General features: G+C 42.7%; 1 protein-coding gene and 1 pseudogene across 2 annotated transcripts in view; both read right to left on the bottom strand.

Annotated features, from left to right (window-relative positions):
• Positions 1 to 15,916, bottom strand: part of MALT1 (MALT1 paracaspase) — a 63,192-nt gene that overhangs the window by 46,788 nt on the left and 488 nt on the right. For both annotated transcript variants that reach the window (XM_069569225.1, XM_069569226.1), the window contains exon 2: positions 1,321 to 1,487. In XM_069569225.1, the coding sequence (XP_069425326.1) occupies positions 1,321 to 1,487 (167 nt within the window). The remainder of the gene's footprint in view (positions 1 to 1,320; positions 1,488 to 15,916) is intronic.
• Positions 5,213 to 15,872, bottom strand: LOC138929808 (mitochondrial import receptor subunit TOM5 homolog; annotated as a pseudogene).

The raw sequence follows: 15,916 nt of genomic DNA, 5'->3' as shown, positions 1-15,916 counted from the left end.
AACACAAAGGAGGTGTTTATAGGAAGCTGTTTCATCATCTGCACTTGGCCTGGAAAAGCAGGGGATAACCTGAGAGTCCAAGCTTCCTGGCTTACAATCCAGGGTCCACTGGTAGTAGAGTTCTCACTTCCCCATCCTTACCCCACAGCACCCAGTTTTGTCTGGTGATCCATGAGACAAGACAATTTCTGGCAAGCTGATTGACCCACTCCCTCCTGGTTCTCTGCCAGGTGAACTCGCATATTCCATCGTGCCGGTGGTGACAGGTGCAGGGATGATGGGCACATAAGCAAAATCAGTTAACCTGCTAGAGAATCCAATGATTTTTGCTGAGACAAGGATAAATGCCAGGAACAGCTAGTAGACACCTTATGACTATGTAGAAAGTCAGTCCTGGGAGGAAGTCAATGATAAGAAAGGAAGGGCAGAGACGAAATCCACCTCCTTGGAAACAGGGCTGCCCCCTGCCTTTCCTGAAGCCGAAATTGCTGCAAGACTTTTTGATGGAACCAAAATACTCCCTTTATTATGGCAACCTGCACTGAGGCTTCTGGTCCATGTACTTCACAGTACGCCACTATACCACATGTCCCTAATTTCCCACGTCCCTGGGAAAGGTCTGCAGTGCGGCTACTGTCACATGACCTGGATGACATGGTCCCTCCTACTGATGTCACGGTAACTGACCAACTCCACCCACAGCTGTGGAAAGGAAGCACTGTTTCCTGTTCATCACATCTGACCCTGAAGTGAGCAACTTCACTCAATATTGCTTTATTCAGGGAAAAAAAAAAAATCATTTGCTTGAGTTACTCAACATTTCAAAAGGACCATGCTGGTTGGCGGAAAACTTCAACAATAAACACCTGCCATACTTTATGTCGTTCACATACATGCACATAAATAAATGCATGGGCACTTGCTTCCTTGGCTGCGCTATTCCAACGTTAAGTCATAGAAACCTCACCCCTCAACACTGTCACATGCACCTCCCTGGAACAGAGACTTTCTTCTACAGAATGACAACACCATCAGCACATAATAATTCTCTAATATCTAACATGTATGTTATATTCAAGTTGTTTCAACTGTCCCCAAAATGTCTTCTATAGCTATTTTTTTTTTTTTGAAAAACAATCCAACCGTTGTTTATGTATTTGCTTTTTGTGCGTTCTTTAGTCGCAACCCAGGGGGATAAATGAGGCTCCATATGTGTCCATGTTTCAACAATTCTTCACTCAGTTCATCTGGTCAAATGAGACACTTCCCTGAGTGGGCCTCCTTGACCTCCTGGAGAACGTGCCCACGGGGAAGGCTTACCTGGGGGGCTGAGAAGCTGAAGAACCTCGGTGTGCTCCATGGCCTGCAGGAAGTCGCTCAGCTCCATGACCGTACAGCCCTTCTCAGCCAGCAGCTTCAGTAAACACAGGCTGGGGCTGCCTTCGGGCTCCAGGACCTTGAGAGAACACTGCTCCAAGTCGAGACAACTGCCAACGACAGATTTAAGTCAGGTCAGCACCTTTCCTTCAGTGCGATCTGCCTGTTATATATGTTTGGCCCCATCGTGGGTGTGGCACGGAATAAACAGTCGAGTGGTGGAAAACAGTTTATAGGACAAACAGCTACCGTCCCTTCAGACAGTCTCCCAATGACGCTCACCTTGTATAGCAGAAGTTGGCAAACTTTTCCTGTAACGTGCCAAAGTGTAAATACTTTAGGCTTTATATGGGCCTCAGGATCTTTGCTGCACCTTTTTGTTTTTGTTTTATAATATTTTAAATATAAAAAAAATGTTCTTGGCTCATGAGCTGTACAAAAATAGACAGTGCTCTGAATATGGCCCATAGGCTGTTGGTGGCAGACCCTTGCTCTATTTGACACATTTTGCCTTAGAGCCATGAGCTTTCCTTTCATAAGCACGTCTTCTTTTTGTTGTTGTTTAGTTGCTAAGTCTCTTCTGACTCTTTGCGACCCCATGGACCGTATCCCACCAGGCTCCTTGGTCTATGGGATTTCCCAGGCAGGAATATTGGAGTGGGCTGCCATGTCTTCTTTACTCAACTAGATAACATTACTACTTGCAAACAGAAACCCTAGCATACACTGGATTGGCCAAAAAGTTCATTTGGGTTGTTCTATACCCTTTTCTGGGAGGGTGGTAGACATAATTCCCTTATAATTAATACTTGCTAGAAAATGGGAGTTTGACATCATGTATGACTACACCAACATTCGTCAAGGCTGAATATCACAGGTATAAGGGAGTATTATGACCATTCTTTGCAGCCAAAGATGGAGAAACTCTATACAGTCAGCAAAAACAAGACCAGGAGCTAACTGTGGCTCAGATCATGAACTCCTTATTGCCAAATTCAGACTTAAATTGAAGAAAGTAGGGAAAACCACTAGACCATTCAGGTATGACCTAAATCAAGTCCCTTATGATTATACAGTGGAAGTGAGAAATAGATTTAAGGGACTAGATCTGATAGATAGAGTGCCTGATGAACTATGGACAGAGGTTTATGACACTGTGCAGGAGACAGGGATCAAGACTATCCCCAAGAAAAAGAAATGCAAAAAAGCAAAATGGCTGTCTCAGGAGGCCTTACAAATAGCTGTGAAAAGAAGAGAAGTGAAAAGCAAAGGAGAAAAGGAAAGATGTAAGCATCTGAATGCAGAGTTCCAAAGAATAGCAAGGAGAGAATAGAAAGCCTTCCTCAGCGATCAATGCAAAGAAATAGAGGAAAACAACAAAATGGGAAAGACTAGAGATTTCTTGAAGAAAATGAGAGATACCAAAGGAATATTTCATGCAAAGATGGGCTCGATAAAGGACAGAAACAGTATGGACCTAACAGAAGCAGAAGATATTAACAGGTGGCAAGAATACACAGAAGAACTGTACAAAAAAGATCTTCATGACCCAGATAATCATGATGATGTGATCACTCACCTAGAGCCTGACATCCTGGAATGTGAAGTCAAGTGGGCCTTAAAAAGCATCACTACGAATAAAGCTAGTGGAGGTGATGGAATTCCAGTTGAGCTATTTCAAATCCTGAAAGATGGTGCTGTGAAAGTATTGTACTCAATATGCCAGCAAATTTGGAAAACTCAGCAGTGGCCACAGGACTGGAAAAGGTCAGTTTTCATTCCAATCCCAAAGAAAGACAATCCCAAAGAATGCTCAAACTACCACACAATTGCACTCATCTCACATGCTAGTAAAGTAATGCTCAAAATTCTCCAAGCCAGGCTTCAGCAATATGTGAACTGTGAACTTTCAGCTGTTCAAGCTGGTTTTAGAAAAGGCAGAGGAACGAGAGATCAAATTGCCAACATCCGCTGGATCATCAAAAACGCAAGAGAGTTCCAGAAAAATATCTGTTTCTGCTTTATTGACTATTCCAAAGCCTTTGACTGTGTGGATCACAATAAACTGTGGAAAATTCTGAAAGAGATGGGAATACCAGACCACCTGACCTGCCTCTTGAGAAACCTATATGCAGGTCTGGAAGCAACAGTTAAAACTGGACATGGAACAACAGACTGGTTTCAAATAGGAAAAGGAGTACGTCAAGGCTGTACATTGTCACCCTGCTTATTTAACTTCTATGCAGAGTACATCATGAGAAACGCTGGCCTGGAAGAAGCACAAGCTGGAATCAAGATTGCCAGGAGAAATATCAATCACCTCAGATATGCAGATGACACCACCCTTATGGCACAAAGTAAAGAGGAACTAAAAAGCCTTTTGATGAAAGTGAAAGAGGAGAGTGAAAAAGTTGGCTTAAAGCTCAACATTCAGAAAACGAAGATCATGGCATCTGGTCCCATCACTTCATGGGAAATAGATGGGGAAACAGTGTCAGACTTTCTTTTTTGGGGCTCCAAAATCACTGCAGATGGTGACTGCAGCTGTGAAATTAAAAGACACTTACTCCTTGGAACGACAGTTATGACCAACCTAGATAGCATATTCAAAAGCAGAGACATTACTTTGCCAACAAAGGTCCATTTAGTCAAGGCTATGGTTTTTCCAGTGGTCAGTATGGATGTGAGGTTTTGGACTGTGAAGAATGCTTAGTGCCAAAGAATTGATGCTTTTGAACTGTGGTGTTGGAGAAGACTCTTGAGAGTCCCTTGGACTGCAAGGAGATCCAACCAGTTCATCCTGTCAGTCCTGGATGTTCATTGGAAGGACTGATGCTGAAACTCCAATATTTGGGCCACCTCATGCAAACAGTTGACTCACTGGAAAAGACCCTGATGCTGGGAGGGATTGGGGGCAGGAGGAGAAGGGGATGACAGGAGATGAGATGGCTGGATGGCATCATCGACTTGATGGTCATGAGTTTGGGTAAACTCCTGGAGTTGGTGATGGACTGGGAGGCCTGGCGTGCTGTGGATCATGGGGTCGCAAAGAGTCAGACACAACTGAGCAAAGGAACTGAACTGAACTGATGACCATAAGCTCTCTCTTCATGCTTCCCAGTTTTTATCTTTCAGCTATAAAGGTCAGTTCAGCTATAAAGGTCAGTTCAGTTCAGTTGCTCAGTCGTGTCCGACTCTTTGCAACCTCATGAATCGCAGCACACCAGGCCTCCCTGTCCATGACCATCTCCCGGAGTTCACTCAGACTCACATCCATTGAGTCCGTGATGCCATCCAGCCATCTCATCCTCGGTAGTCCCCTTCTTCTCCTGCCCCCAATCCCTCCCAGCATCAGAGTCTTTTCCAGTGAGTCAACTCTTCTCATGAGGTGGCCAAAGTACTGGAGTTTCAGCTTTAGCATCATTCATTTCAAAGAAATCCCAGGGCTGATCTCCTTCAGAATGGACTGATTGGATCTCCTTGCAGTCCAAGGGACTCAAGAGTCTTCTCCAACACCACAGTTCAAAAGCATCAATTCTTCAGCGCTCAGCTTTCTTTACAGTCCAACTCTCACATCCATACACGACCACAGGAAAAACCATAGCCTGGACTAGACAGACCTTTGTTGGCAAAGTAATGTCTCTGCTTTTCAACATGCTGTCTAGGTTGGTCATAACTTTTCTTCCAAGGAGTAAGTGTCTTTTAATTTCATGGCCAGAGTCAATTGACTTGTTCTTAACAACTAGAATTTTTATGTCCATTCAATCAAAGAGTCTCTTACATCTTCCTGGGCCTATTCCTCTGCAGACAGGAGTAGAAACTGCAGCCAAGCTCTTCATTCCACGCATTCATATGCGATGTTCAGTCTTCCTATGCTGCCCAACTTCCTTAAGATAAAAGGGGTGACTCACAGCAGGGCCACACAGATGAGGAAGTTCTGCACGGAGATCACCATCCTCGATCATCTTCCATTTCACCTCCTCGGGGTCCAACTTCTGTGCAAGGCCCTCAACCCAGGACACCTCATCTGTGCCCCAGGGCTTCCAGCAGCTGCTCTCTCTTGAAACATCTTATGGAAAAACCCAAACTTTTTGGCCAACCCAAGAAGGCAATGGCAAGCCACTCCAGTACTCTTGCCTAGAAAATCTCACGGACGGAGGAGCTTGGTAGGCTGCAGTCCATGGGGTCGCTACTAGTTGGACATGACTGAGTGACTTCACTTTCATGCGCTGGAGAAGGAAATGGCAACCCACTCCAGTGTTCTTGCCTGGAGAATATCAGGGACAGCAGACCCTGGTGAGCTGCCATCTATGGGGTCGCAGAGTCAGACACGACTGAAGCGACTTAGCAGCAGCAGCAATATATGTCTTAATTCCTCAATACCTAAAATTTTGTCTGGCCCATATTAATCATTCATAACTGAAAGGCTATTGAGTGAATTTTAATCATAATTGAAATGCCTGGGACCCTGGATGGACGGGGTCAAACATAAACATGGTACCCCAGCTGTGGCAGAGACAAGGTGAGCAAGCTTTCATTTGGCTAAAAATATTATTAATCCACATTCATTTTGACTAGTTTTAGTAAAAGGCTGCCATAGCATTTTTACAATATAATGGTCACCCAAGATTTATAATTCTGTGATAAGGTTGGTTATTTCATAAAGAAAAACATGCATCCAACCAAAATAACTTCAGCACTAATACTCTACCTCATAGGATTGTTAGAATTAATTTAGGCAATCCATGTAAAAAGTACTTAGCACAGTATGTGCCAAGTAATAAGCGCTCAATTGAATCGATCAGTTTTCCTCTGTGAGTTTCATTTGCTTCCTCTGTAAAGAAGGGCCCTTGGACTTAAAATCTCCAAATTCCTTTCCAGTTTAAAAACTCTGTAATTCTGGAATTACAAAGTTCAGATTCCAGTTATTTGATTCTTCCTTTACATTTTAATCTCAAACTAGACAGGTGACGTCCTCAACCCCTCAGTGAAACTGGTAGACAAGTGGCAGGGGCAGCTGATATTTCTAGAGACTGTGAGGTCTAACCTGGCGGGTCTTCTGAATCCTACCTCCAAGACTTACTGGCCTGAGAACTGCAGGTGGTTTTAAAGTCTAAGATTGCTCATTTGAAAATGATGTTCACCATAACTCAGAGTGTGATTGTGGTCATTGAATCATGGGGTCTGGCACATGGTCAGTGGCCCATAATTTTTTTCTTGCTTGCTTTCCTTTTGGGTTAGACTGACATAATATGTAGCTTGTAACTAAAAGATTAAAATGTAATAAATGACTTGCAAAAGAGTAAAAAAAAAAAGCACTCAATAAAATTTAGCTATTATATTAAAAAATGGGAATATTAAAAGAATACTAAGGTTAATTTCTCAGTTATGCTTATTTCTAAAACTGTTTTAGCTTTTCCTCAAAAAAATTTTTTTTGAGTAGCTACTGTTTTGGTAACCTGGTGGTATCCTCTAAAGCTTACTATCACTAGTATTCTAGCTAAAAATTTGTATATTTAATTCTCTATCCTTGTTAAGCTATTTCACATTCTAAAAGATGATGCTGTGAAAATGCTGCACTCAATATGCCAGCAAATTTGGAAAACTCAGCCAGTGGCCACAGGACTGGAAAAGGTCAGTTTTCATTCCAATCCCAAAGAAAGGCAATCCCAAAGAATGTTCAAACTACCGCACAATTGCACTCATCTCATACACTAGCAAATAATACTCAAAATTCTCCAAGCCAGGCTTCAACAGTTCATGAACTGTGAACTTCCAGATGTTCAAGCCAGATTTAGAAAAGGCAGAGGAACCAGAGATCAAATTGCCAACATCTGCTGGATCAAAGAAAGAGTAAGAAAGCTCCAGAAAAACATCTAATTCTGCTTTATTGACCATGCCAAAGCCTTTGACTGTGTGGATCACAATAAACTGTAGAAAATTCTGAAAGAGATGGGAATACCAAACCGCCTAACCTGCCTCCTGAGAAACTCGTATGCAAGTCAGCAAGCAACAGTTAGAACTGGACATGGAACAACAAATAGGAAAAGGAGTACATTAAGGCTGTATATTGTCACCCTGCTTATTTAACTTATATGCAGAATACATCATGCAAAATGCTGGGCTGGATGAAGCACAAGCTGGAATCAAGACTGCCAGGAGAAATATCAATAACTTCAGATACACAGATGATACCACCCTTATGATAGAAAGTGAATAAGAACTAAAGAGCCTCTTGATGAAGGTGAAAAAGGAGAGTGAAAAAGTTGGCTTAAAACTCAACATTCAGAAAACTAAGATCATGGCATCAGGTCCCATCACTTCATGGCAAATAGATGGGGAAACAATGGAAACAGAGACAGACTTTATTTTCTTGAGCTCCAAAATCACTGCAGATGGTGACTGCAGCCATGAAATTAAAAGATGCTTACTCCTTGGAAGAAAAGCTATGACCAACCTAGACAGCATATTAAAAAGTAGAGACATTACTTTGCCAACAAAGGTCTGTCCAGTCAAAGGTATGGTTTTTCCAGTAGTCATGTATGGATGCTGAGTGCTGAAGAATTGATGCTTTTGAACCGTGGTGTTGAAGACTCTTGAGAGTCCCTTGGACAGCAAAGAGATCAAACCAGTCAATCCTAAAGGAAGTCAGTCCTGATGCTGAAGCTGAAGTTCCAATACTTTGGCCACCTGATGGGAAGAACTGACTCATTAGAAAAGATCCTGATGCTGGGAAAGATTGAAGGCAGGAGGAGAAGGGGACGACAGAAGATGAGATGGTTGGATGGCATCACCGACTTGATGGACATGAGTTTGAGCAAGCTCTGGGAGTTGGTGATGGACAGGGAGGCCTGGCATGCAGCAGTGCATGGAGTCACAAAGAGTTGGACACAGCTGAGCGACTGAACTAAACTAAAAACTAATTCTTGTTAAAATGTCAACAATAATGTTCCAGGTCAACTGTTCCCAGTTCTGGAGGCACAACCTGAATTCCATGGTGAAATCATAAAAGTAAGGACAATAAGATTGTCGTTTAAGACTGTCTTTCCTATTTTTAAGTGTCAAAGTGTCCTTTCTTTTATGAAATAATGGTAATTGTGATGATTGCAAAAACAAAAGCTGAAGATGCCTGTCGATCCTCTATCTCGTAAAGTGTTTTTGTACCAGTCCAGGTAATGCCTGAATCAAGGAACCAGTATTGGATTCAACATAAGTATTACCAATTTTTCAAATAATTTTAATATGAAATTTATAAAAACAAGGATGCTCTATGTTTAACACTTTATGATTCATAAAGGTTATCAAGATCTGATATATGAAATTAAGATGTCATCTTGTCAAATGCCGCCAAATGATGCTTTAATTAATTTTTATATTGATATGGAGAGAATTAAAGACCATTTTACTTCCCCCCAACCCAAACGAAGAAAAATCACATTGACGCAGACGACGACTTCTCTTTCAATACCAAAGGCATTGGAGAAAAACAAGGTTCTCTATCTCTTTTCCTTTTACTGATTTTTCCACATGGGCACCAGCTATCAGTTAAGATGAGGTCTATATATACTCAATATTTCTTTCCTTCCTTTTTTTAGTTACATTCCTGTAAGGCTGTGCTTTGAAGTGGTTTCTACCAGCCCTAATTTGAAATTTCTGATTTAATTAAAAACACTGTTTTCTTACTGAAACAAACAGACTTTGCTTAAAAACAAAATCTGTATTTTTTTTCAGATAATTGTAGATATTTTTATTTGGTACTACCAACCCACCAAGTTGTAATTTCTTTAAGGTTAGCTGAAATGTGGAATTGGAAACCTCTGAACTTTTTTTTTCAATGAACTTTTTATATTGTTTAATGCAGACACATTTGGTTCACCTTGTTCTTTTAAAAATAAAACTATATTTTACTTTTAAAAATATGTAATCAAATAGAACATATTCTATACCATTCAGGGTACAAACCTTGGTACTGCTTTTACAGTCATTTGTTTCTCTTCTTGATACATTTATACTTTAGAATCCTTATTAATTAATACAGTAACTACATATTAATCATCTAAAACAGGTCATTTTTGCCAGGGATTGAGACTACAGCAGCAAACAACATCCCCCATCCTCCCAGATTTTTCTAGAGAAGAGGGACAGAGGTCTGTGTGTTCATCCGTCCTCTGCTCATAAGTGCTTTGGAGAAAAACAAAGCAAGGGGACAAGTAATGTTAGCGCGGATGGAGGAGATGATTCTAAACAGTGTGATCTGAAGACGCCTCACTGAGGTGACCCTTTTTAGAAAAATGTAATCAATGTTATTTGTTTTTAAATTTTTCATTGAAATATAGTTGATTTACAATACTTAACTAGTTTCAGGTAAGTGATTCAATTGTATATAATTACACAAATATATATCTATTCCTTTTTACATTCTCCTCCATTATAGGCTATTGTAAGAGACTGAGTATATAGTAGGTCCTTGTTGGTCATCTAGTTTATATATAGTAGTGTGTATATTTTAATCCCAAACTCCAAACTTACTCCTCCCTCCTTTCCGTTTTGGTAACCATAAGTCTGTTTTCTACATCTGAGAGTCTATTTCTGTTTTGTAAATAAGTTCATTTGAATATTTAAATTAAAAACTTTTTTTAATCACTTTAAAACTTTTCATTTTATATTGGGGTATGGTTTTTTCATTTTTTGTTGTGGTTTTTTGGCCACACGTGGCCATGTGGCATCTTAGTTCCCTGACCAGGGATTGAACCTGTGCCCCTTTCATTAGAAGACTGGAGTCTTAACCACTGGATTACCTGTGCTATACAATAGCTCCTTGTAGATTATCTACTTTCTGTATGATAGTGCATATCTAAATCCCCAAATCCTAATTTATCCTTCCCTCCTTTCTTCTTTGGTAATCGTAAGTTTATTTTCTTTGTCTGTGGGTCTACTTCTGTTTTTGTAAATAAGTTAATCTGTATTATACTTTTTTAGATTCCACATACAAGTGATATCATATGCTATTTGTCATTCTCTGTGAGAATGTGAGTTTTAAGCACAACACTTGAATAGATAAAGGCAAACATCTCAGGCTGAGCAAACAGCAAGTCCAAAGGCCCTACAGTCTTCAAGGAAGGGCAAGAAAGCACGTGTGACTAGAGCAGAGCCAGGGAGGGAGATGTTTTGGGGTTGGCCAAAAAATTATTGGGGTTTTTCAGTAACATCTGCCAGAAAAATGTGAACGAACTTTTTGGCCATCTCAAGAGCTAGCCAGGAGTTAAATAGTGTTTTTACTGAGACAGAGAAGCCAATGGGAAGGAAGGGAGGATGAGACCTGACTTAATGTTTTCAAAGGATTCTTCGTGCTCTGAAGAGAACAGACTGGGGTGGGGAGCAAAGAAGGAGGTGGAGAAGTTAGACGGCTGCTGGAACAGTGCAGAGAGCTAACAGTGGCCTGGCCCCGTGTGGTCACAGAGAACCTTGGGTTCCAGACACACACTGGAGGGCTGGCAGAAGGCTGACCCAGTGGATGAGGCAGGCAGAAGTGGAGTCAGGAACGATCCCAGGTTTTGGCCTGAGCACCTGGACGGTTGTAGCTGCCCTTTGCTGAGACGCAGAAGAGAAAGGTTTACGGCGGAGGGCGTGCTGAGTTTTGGATGCGCTGCATTTAAGATGCCTATCAGTCATTCAAGAGGAGTGCTAAGCGTATGGTCTGCACTGGGAGGTCACCACTGGGAGTTCAAGGCGAAGAGGCGGGTTGGGGGTGTGAAGTGAGCGCAGGGAACCTAAATATGTGTCTGTAAAGCCAGGAGACTTAAGGTTACCACCAAGGTGGGCAGGGACTAGGTGAAGAAGCGCGGATCAAGAGACACAATGCCTGAGCCTTCAGGCATCCCAAAACCCGGAGATGAAGAGGCAGAGACTGAGGGGATAGGCAGGAAACCTGTCATAAAGTGCTAGGGGGCAGGATTTTGTAGCTGAAAGAGCCCTTCCCATACTTACTGGCAAATAAGCGGTGGCTGACTGCCTTCCCTGGTCCACGCCCCGCAGCCCCATTTTTAAGCTCCCTCCTTCTTGGCAGTTTACACGGCATTAGAGCCTCCTGAGAGCTCTGCCATTTGGGAGCTAGAAGGTTCCATGTCTCCCACAGGATTCACTAGCTTGGGCAAGATGCTCAGAACCTGTGCTTATCTACACTGACAGCAGAGGGTGTTCAATATTAGGTGAGTGTGGTGAGAAATGGAATACTGCCTGCTGGATCAGTAAACAGAGGATGTCACAGTCATCAGCAATTGCAGCCACCAAGGAGGGTGTGCTGGTGAGCCCTGAGGGAACTCAGGAAAGAACACTTGCCATCTAGCGACCACCAGCCTGCAGGAGAAGAAGCTCACGATGAGGAAAACACAGGACACTGGTCCCGGGCAGCTGGGGCGCATATCAAAGGCATCACTGCGCTGAATCCAGACTCCTGCATCTTCCTGTACATCTTGCTGGGGCTGTTTAGTCACCAAGTCATGGGTTCTTCGTGACCCCATGGACTACAGTCTGCCAGGCTCCTCTGTCCATGGGATTTCCCTGGCAAGAATACTAGAGTGGATTGCTTGTCCAGAGGATCTTCCTGACCCAGGGATCAAACCTGTGTCTCCTGCATTGGCAGGCGGACTCTTTATTGCTGAGCCACCAGGGAAGCCTTCCCATAGATAGGAAAGCGCTAAATTCCATGAAGTGAAGTGAAGTGAAGTCGCTCAGTCATGTCCGACTCTTTGCGACCCGTGGACTGTAGCCCACCAAGCTCCTCCGTCCATGGGATTCTCCAGGCAAGAATACTGGAGTGGGTTGCCATTTCCTTCTCCAGGGGATCTTCCCAACCCAGGGATTGAACCCAGGTCTCTCACATTGCAGGCAGGTGCTTTAACCTCTGCGCCACCTTGGGACATTTGGTTGTCTTTAATTTACAATAATCTTTTCATGTTCATACCACCTGCCCTTTGTTGCAAAACTTCTATATAAGCTAGCTCCTTCCCTCGTCTCCTGGAGGCAGTTTCTCAGAGCCATCTGAAATGCTGTCTCCCGGACCAAGGTCCTCATCTTGCCCCTAAATATAACATAAATCACAATGCTCACGTTGTGCATTTCTGAAAAGTCAACACTGGACTGGAACTAGGGCTGGGTTTATATTTAGGGCATGCCCATACGTACATGGTTTTGGGAAGCTGAACTATATGCAAGGATTCATCCTGAATCACTAACAACCATCTGGGAACATTCTTCATTCCTGATGGTCAGTTGAGAGAGAACATCTGTGGCTTATTTATTAAATTCTTATCTGGTCTGAGGCAAGTTGTATAGAGGAAAAAAGGTGAAAAGAAACAGAACAGGCAACCTTTTGGGGTTCTATGTCTGTGAACCAGCGACTCTGAGGAAAGCACTGCACATCCTCCCGGGAACTGCTATGCGTTTGGACTAGACTCACTGTAGTTCCTGGGTTTAACACTAGAGAGAAATACCTTTAGGACTTTTTACTGTTAAAATCATAGATGCTCTTTTGCCATCGGTATGAAAATAACTTTAAAATGGCTAAACAACAACAATGAAAATAACTGTTTCAGTCTTAAAAAGAAAAAGCATCTATTCCCCAATAGAAAAGCTGTCATTACCCAGCTCCCCAAGTTCTCAGGGCTAACTTTTTGTTAAGTCAGGTTAATTCTTTTGATGTCAATAGGTATCTGAGCTTAATGTTCTCCAGTTTTCCAACCTTCAGGGTGGCCTCCACTTTCCCCAGCACAACTAACCTACTCTGAGCTAACCTTCACCATCCTGGAAGGCTGGTCCAACTCCATCTGTCTCCAGCAGACTTCCTACTGTGAAATCCCCAGCATCCACAAATGCATGCCTTTTGCAGCTTGTCTCCTCTGGCTGGGCAACTGTCCTCTCTCTACCCTCCCTTTACCAGATAAGCGCCCCCCGATTTTTCCACTAGTTCTCAAACAAAGTGAATACCATTATGTAGCCTGTAACAAAATTTAACTGAAGGCCTGGGCTTCCCAGGTGGCACTAGCAGTACAGAATCCATCTGCCATGCAGGAGATATAACAGACAAGGGTTTGTTTCCTGGGTCAGGAAGATCCCCTAGAGAAGGGCATGGCAACCCACTCCAGTATTCTTGCCTGGAAAATCCCATGGACACAGGAGCCTGGAAGGCTACAGTCCAGAGGGTCAGAAACAGTTGGACACGACTGAGCAACTTAGCACGCATGTAGGCAACTGAAGGCTTGGGGAGGAAAACTGAACACCCGATGTCAGGTAAGCACCACTTTTGATTAGATCAGTCGTTTCATCAGGGCAGGGCCTTACTGAAGTTCTTCTCTGTCCTTCATAGCCAAATAGAGGAGTACGCACTTCGGAGAACCCTCTTTATGAAAGGCTAGAGGCTTCCTTAACTAGAGTAGTAGTTAATTTCACAAATTAACCAATCACAGATCTGGTAATCTGACCCCCTGCCACTCCCCACACCCCACATATACACAAACAAAAACAACTTTTTATCTTATTTTAAGTCTAGAAATTCAGAAACCTACAGACCTAGAGTAACTGTATATATTTTGGATCTTTTTTTTGGAACAGCCAAAAGCAGTGTTTTTCCCAGAACAGGAAAAAAAAAAAAAATAGTATGCCATCTATCTGCCCCACTTTGCAAATTTACCACTTTTTGATTCCATCCTCACATCATTACTCCCCTTAAAGAGCCAAATATTCCCAAATCGTCATTATTCAGGTTTAACCGCCAACTCTTTGAAAAGCAAGGTTGTTGTGAGGGTTAAACACATCGTACAATGTCTCGTATACATTAAGCACTTAATAAGATAAAAACCTGGTGTTATTATCACCTGCAACATAGCACTTAGCATGTTATTTGTAAATGTCTCAGAATAAACAGTCTATCACTGCATAAGCCTTTATGAAAGTGAAAGAGAAAGTCACTCAGCTGCATCTGACCCTTTGTGACCCCATGGACTATACAGTCCACCAAATTCTCCAGGCTAGAATACAGGAGTGGGCAGCTGTTCCCAAGGGGATCTTCCCAATCCAGGGACTGAACCCAGGTCTCCTGCATTGCAGGCAGATTCTTTACTAGCTGAGCCCCAAAGGAATCCTAAGAATACTGGAGTGGGTAGCCTATCTCTTCTCCAGGGGATCTTTCTGACCCAGAAATTGAACCAGGGTCTCCTGCATTGCAGGCAGATTCTTTATCAGCTCAGCTACCAGGGAAGCCCAAGCCCTTATGAGTAGGAGCTAAATGTTTGACATCTTTTTTATCTTCTGAAACTTTCTGCCAAAATTGGGCACTTAAAAAAAGTAACTTTGCATGAGTTTTTGCATGAATTTTCCTCTCTCAATTCAGATTTATAGACTGTCTAAGAGGTTCTATGCGTAATAGGATCTTACCTGATGGTTCCTGTTCTTGAGGAGTTTATAAAGGCATGTACAAATAATTACAGTACAGGCAAAGTTTAGTCATGAGAGAAGTTACAAAACTGCTAAGGGATTCAAAAGCAGACCCAAATCATAACAGTGATCTTCCCAAGTGTGCTCTGGGAAATCCTACTGCAGTTCCTAAGACCCTTTTCACAGGATCTCCAAGGTCAAAATTTTTCAAAATACTACTGAGATGTTATTTTTCTCACTCATTTTCTCAGAAATGCACATTGGAGTGTCCAGTGTTACCTGACCTGTGACAGACTGCATATAGGACCTCACAAAAGATGCTGATTCTCTGGGATTAAGATAAGACATTCAAGAGATTTTCAAAATGCCAAACAATGCCACTTTTCCTAACATTTTTCATCTTGGAAAAGTTTGTTTTTCCATAGAAACATGTCATTTCTGTTAACATGCAATAAATTCTTCTTTTTAAATATTAAAAAATTCTGAACTTTATGTTTGTATGCATGTAACATACAGAACCCACATTAAAAACTCTTTGGGGTCTTCAATAATTCTTAAGCGTGTAAAGGAGTCTTGAGAGCCTGAAGTTCAGTTCCAAGAAAACGGTCTTACTTATACTTGAATGTTCACGGTGAAATCAAATGGGTTTGGTGGAGGAAGACGGGGAGTTTAGTTTCAGGCTTTCCCACCATCCTTCTCTCGACCTTAAAGCCTCACGAATTCCTTCATCTCAAACAAACCCTTCACCTCTGCCATCTCTTTACCTGCACGAACCCTACCTAACTTTCCTAGGGTCTTCATCTAGGTCTGCGCATTTGAAGTTCTCTGGAATGACCACCCTAACGTAATGGTCCCCAGACTCCGTTCCTGGTATTCTTGGTTAACCCCGCTCTCTTTCATCTCAAGAGGAGGGGAGTAGGAAAAGGGAAAGGACGACCGAAGTCCAACCTAGAACCTCTGTGGGACCAGATTCTCCGCCTGGAAGGCAACTCAAGTTCCCCCACCCCTTCCCACCGGCGGCCCCTGCACCGCCCGCGCGGCCCCGAGGCTCCCCAACCCTCCATCGCCGCGTCCGCCCCAGCCCACGGCGCCCCCCGCCTCATCCCGC

This window comes from Ovis canadensis, chromosome 23 (genome assembly GCF_042477335.2).
Source record: "Ovis canadensis isolate MfBH-ARS-UI-01 breed Bighorn chromosome 23, ARS-UI_OviCan_v2, whole genome shotgun sequence".
NCBI lineage: Eukaryota > Metazoa > Chordata > Mammalia > Artiodactyla > Bovidae > Ovis > Ovis canadensis.
The sequence above is the reverse complement of the archived record's forward strand: the minus strand, read 5'-3'. Positions and strand labels throughout refer to the sequence as shown.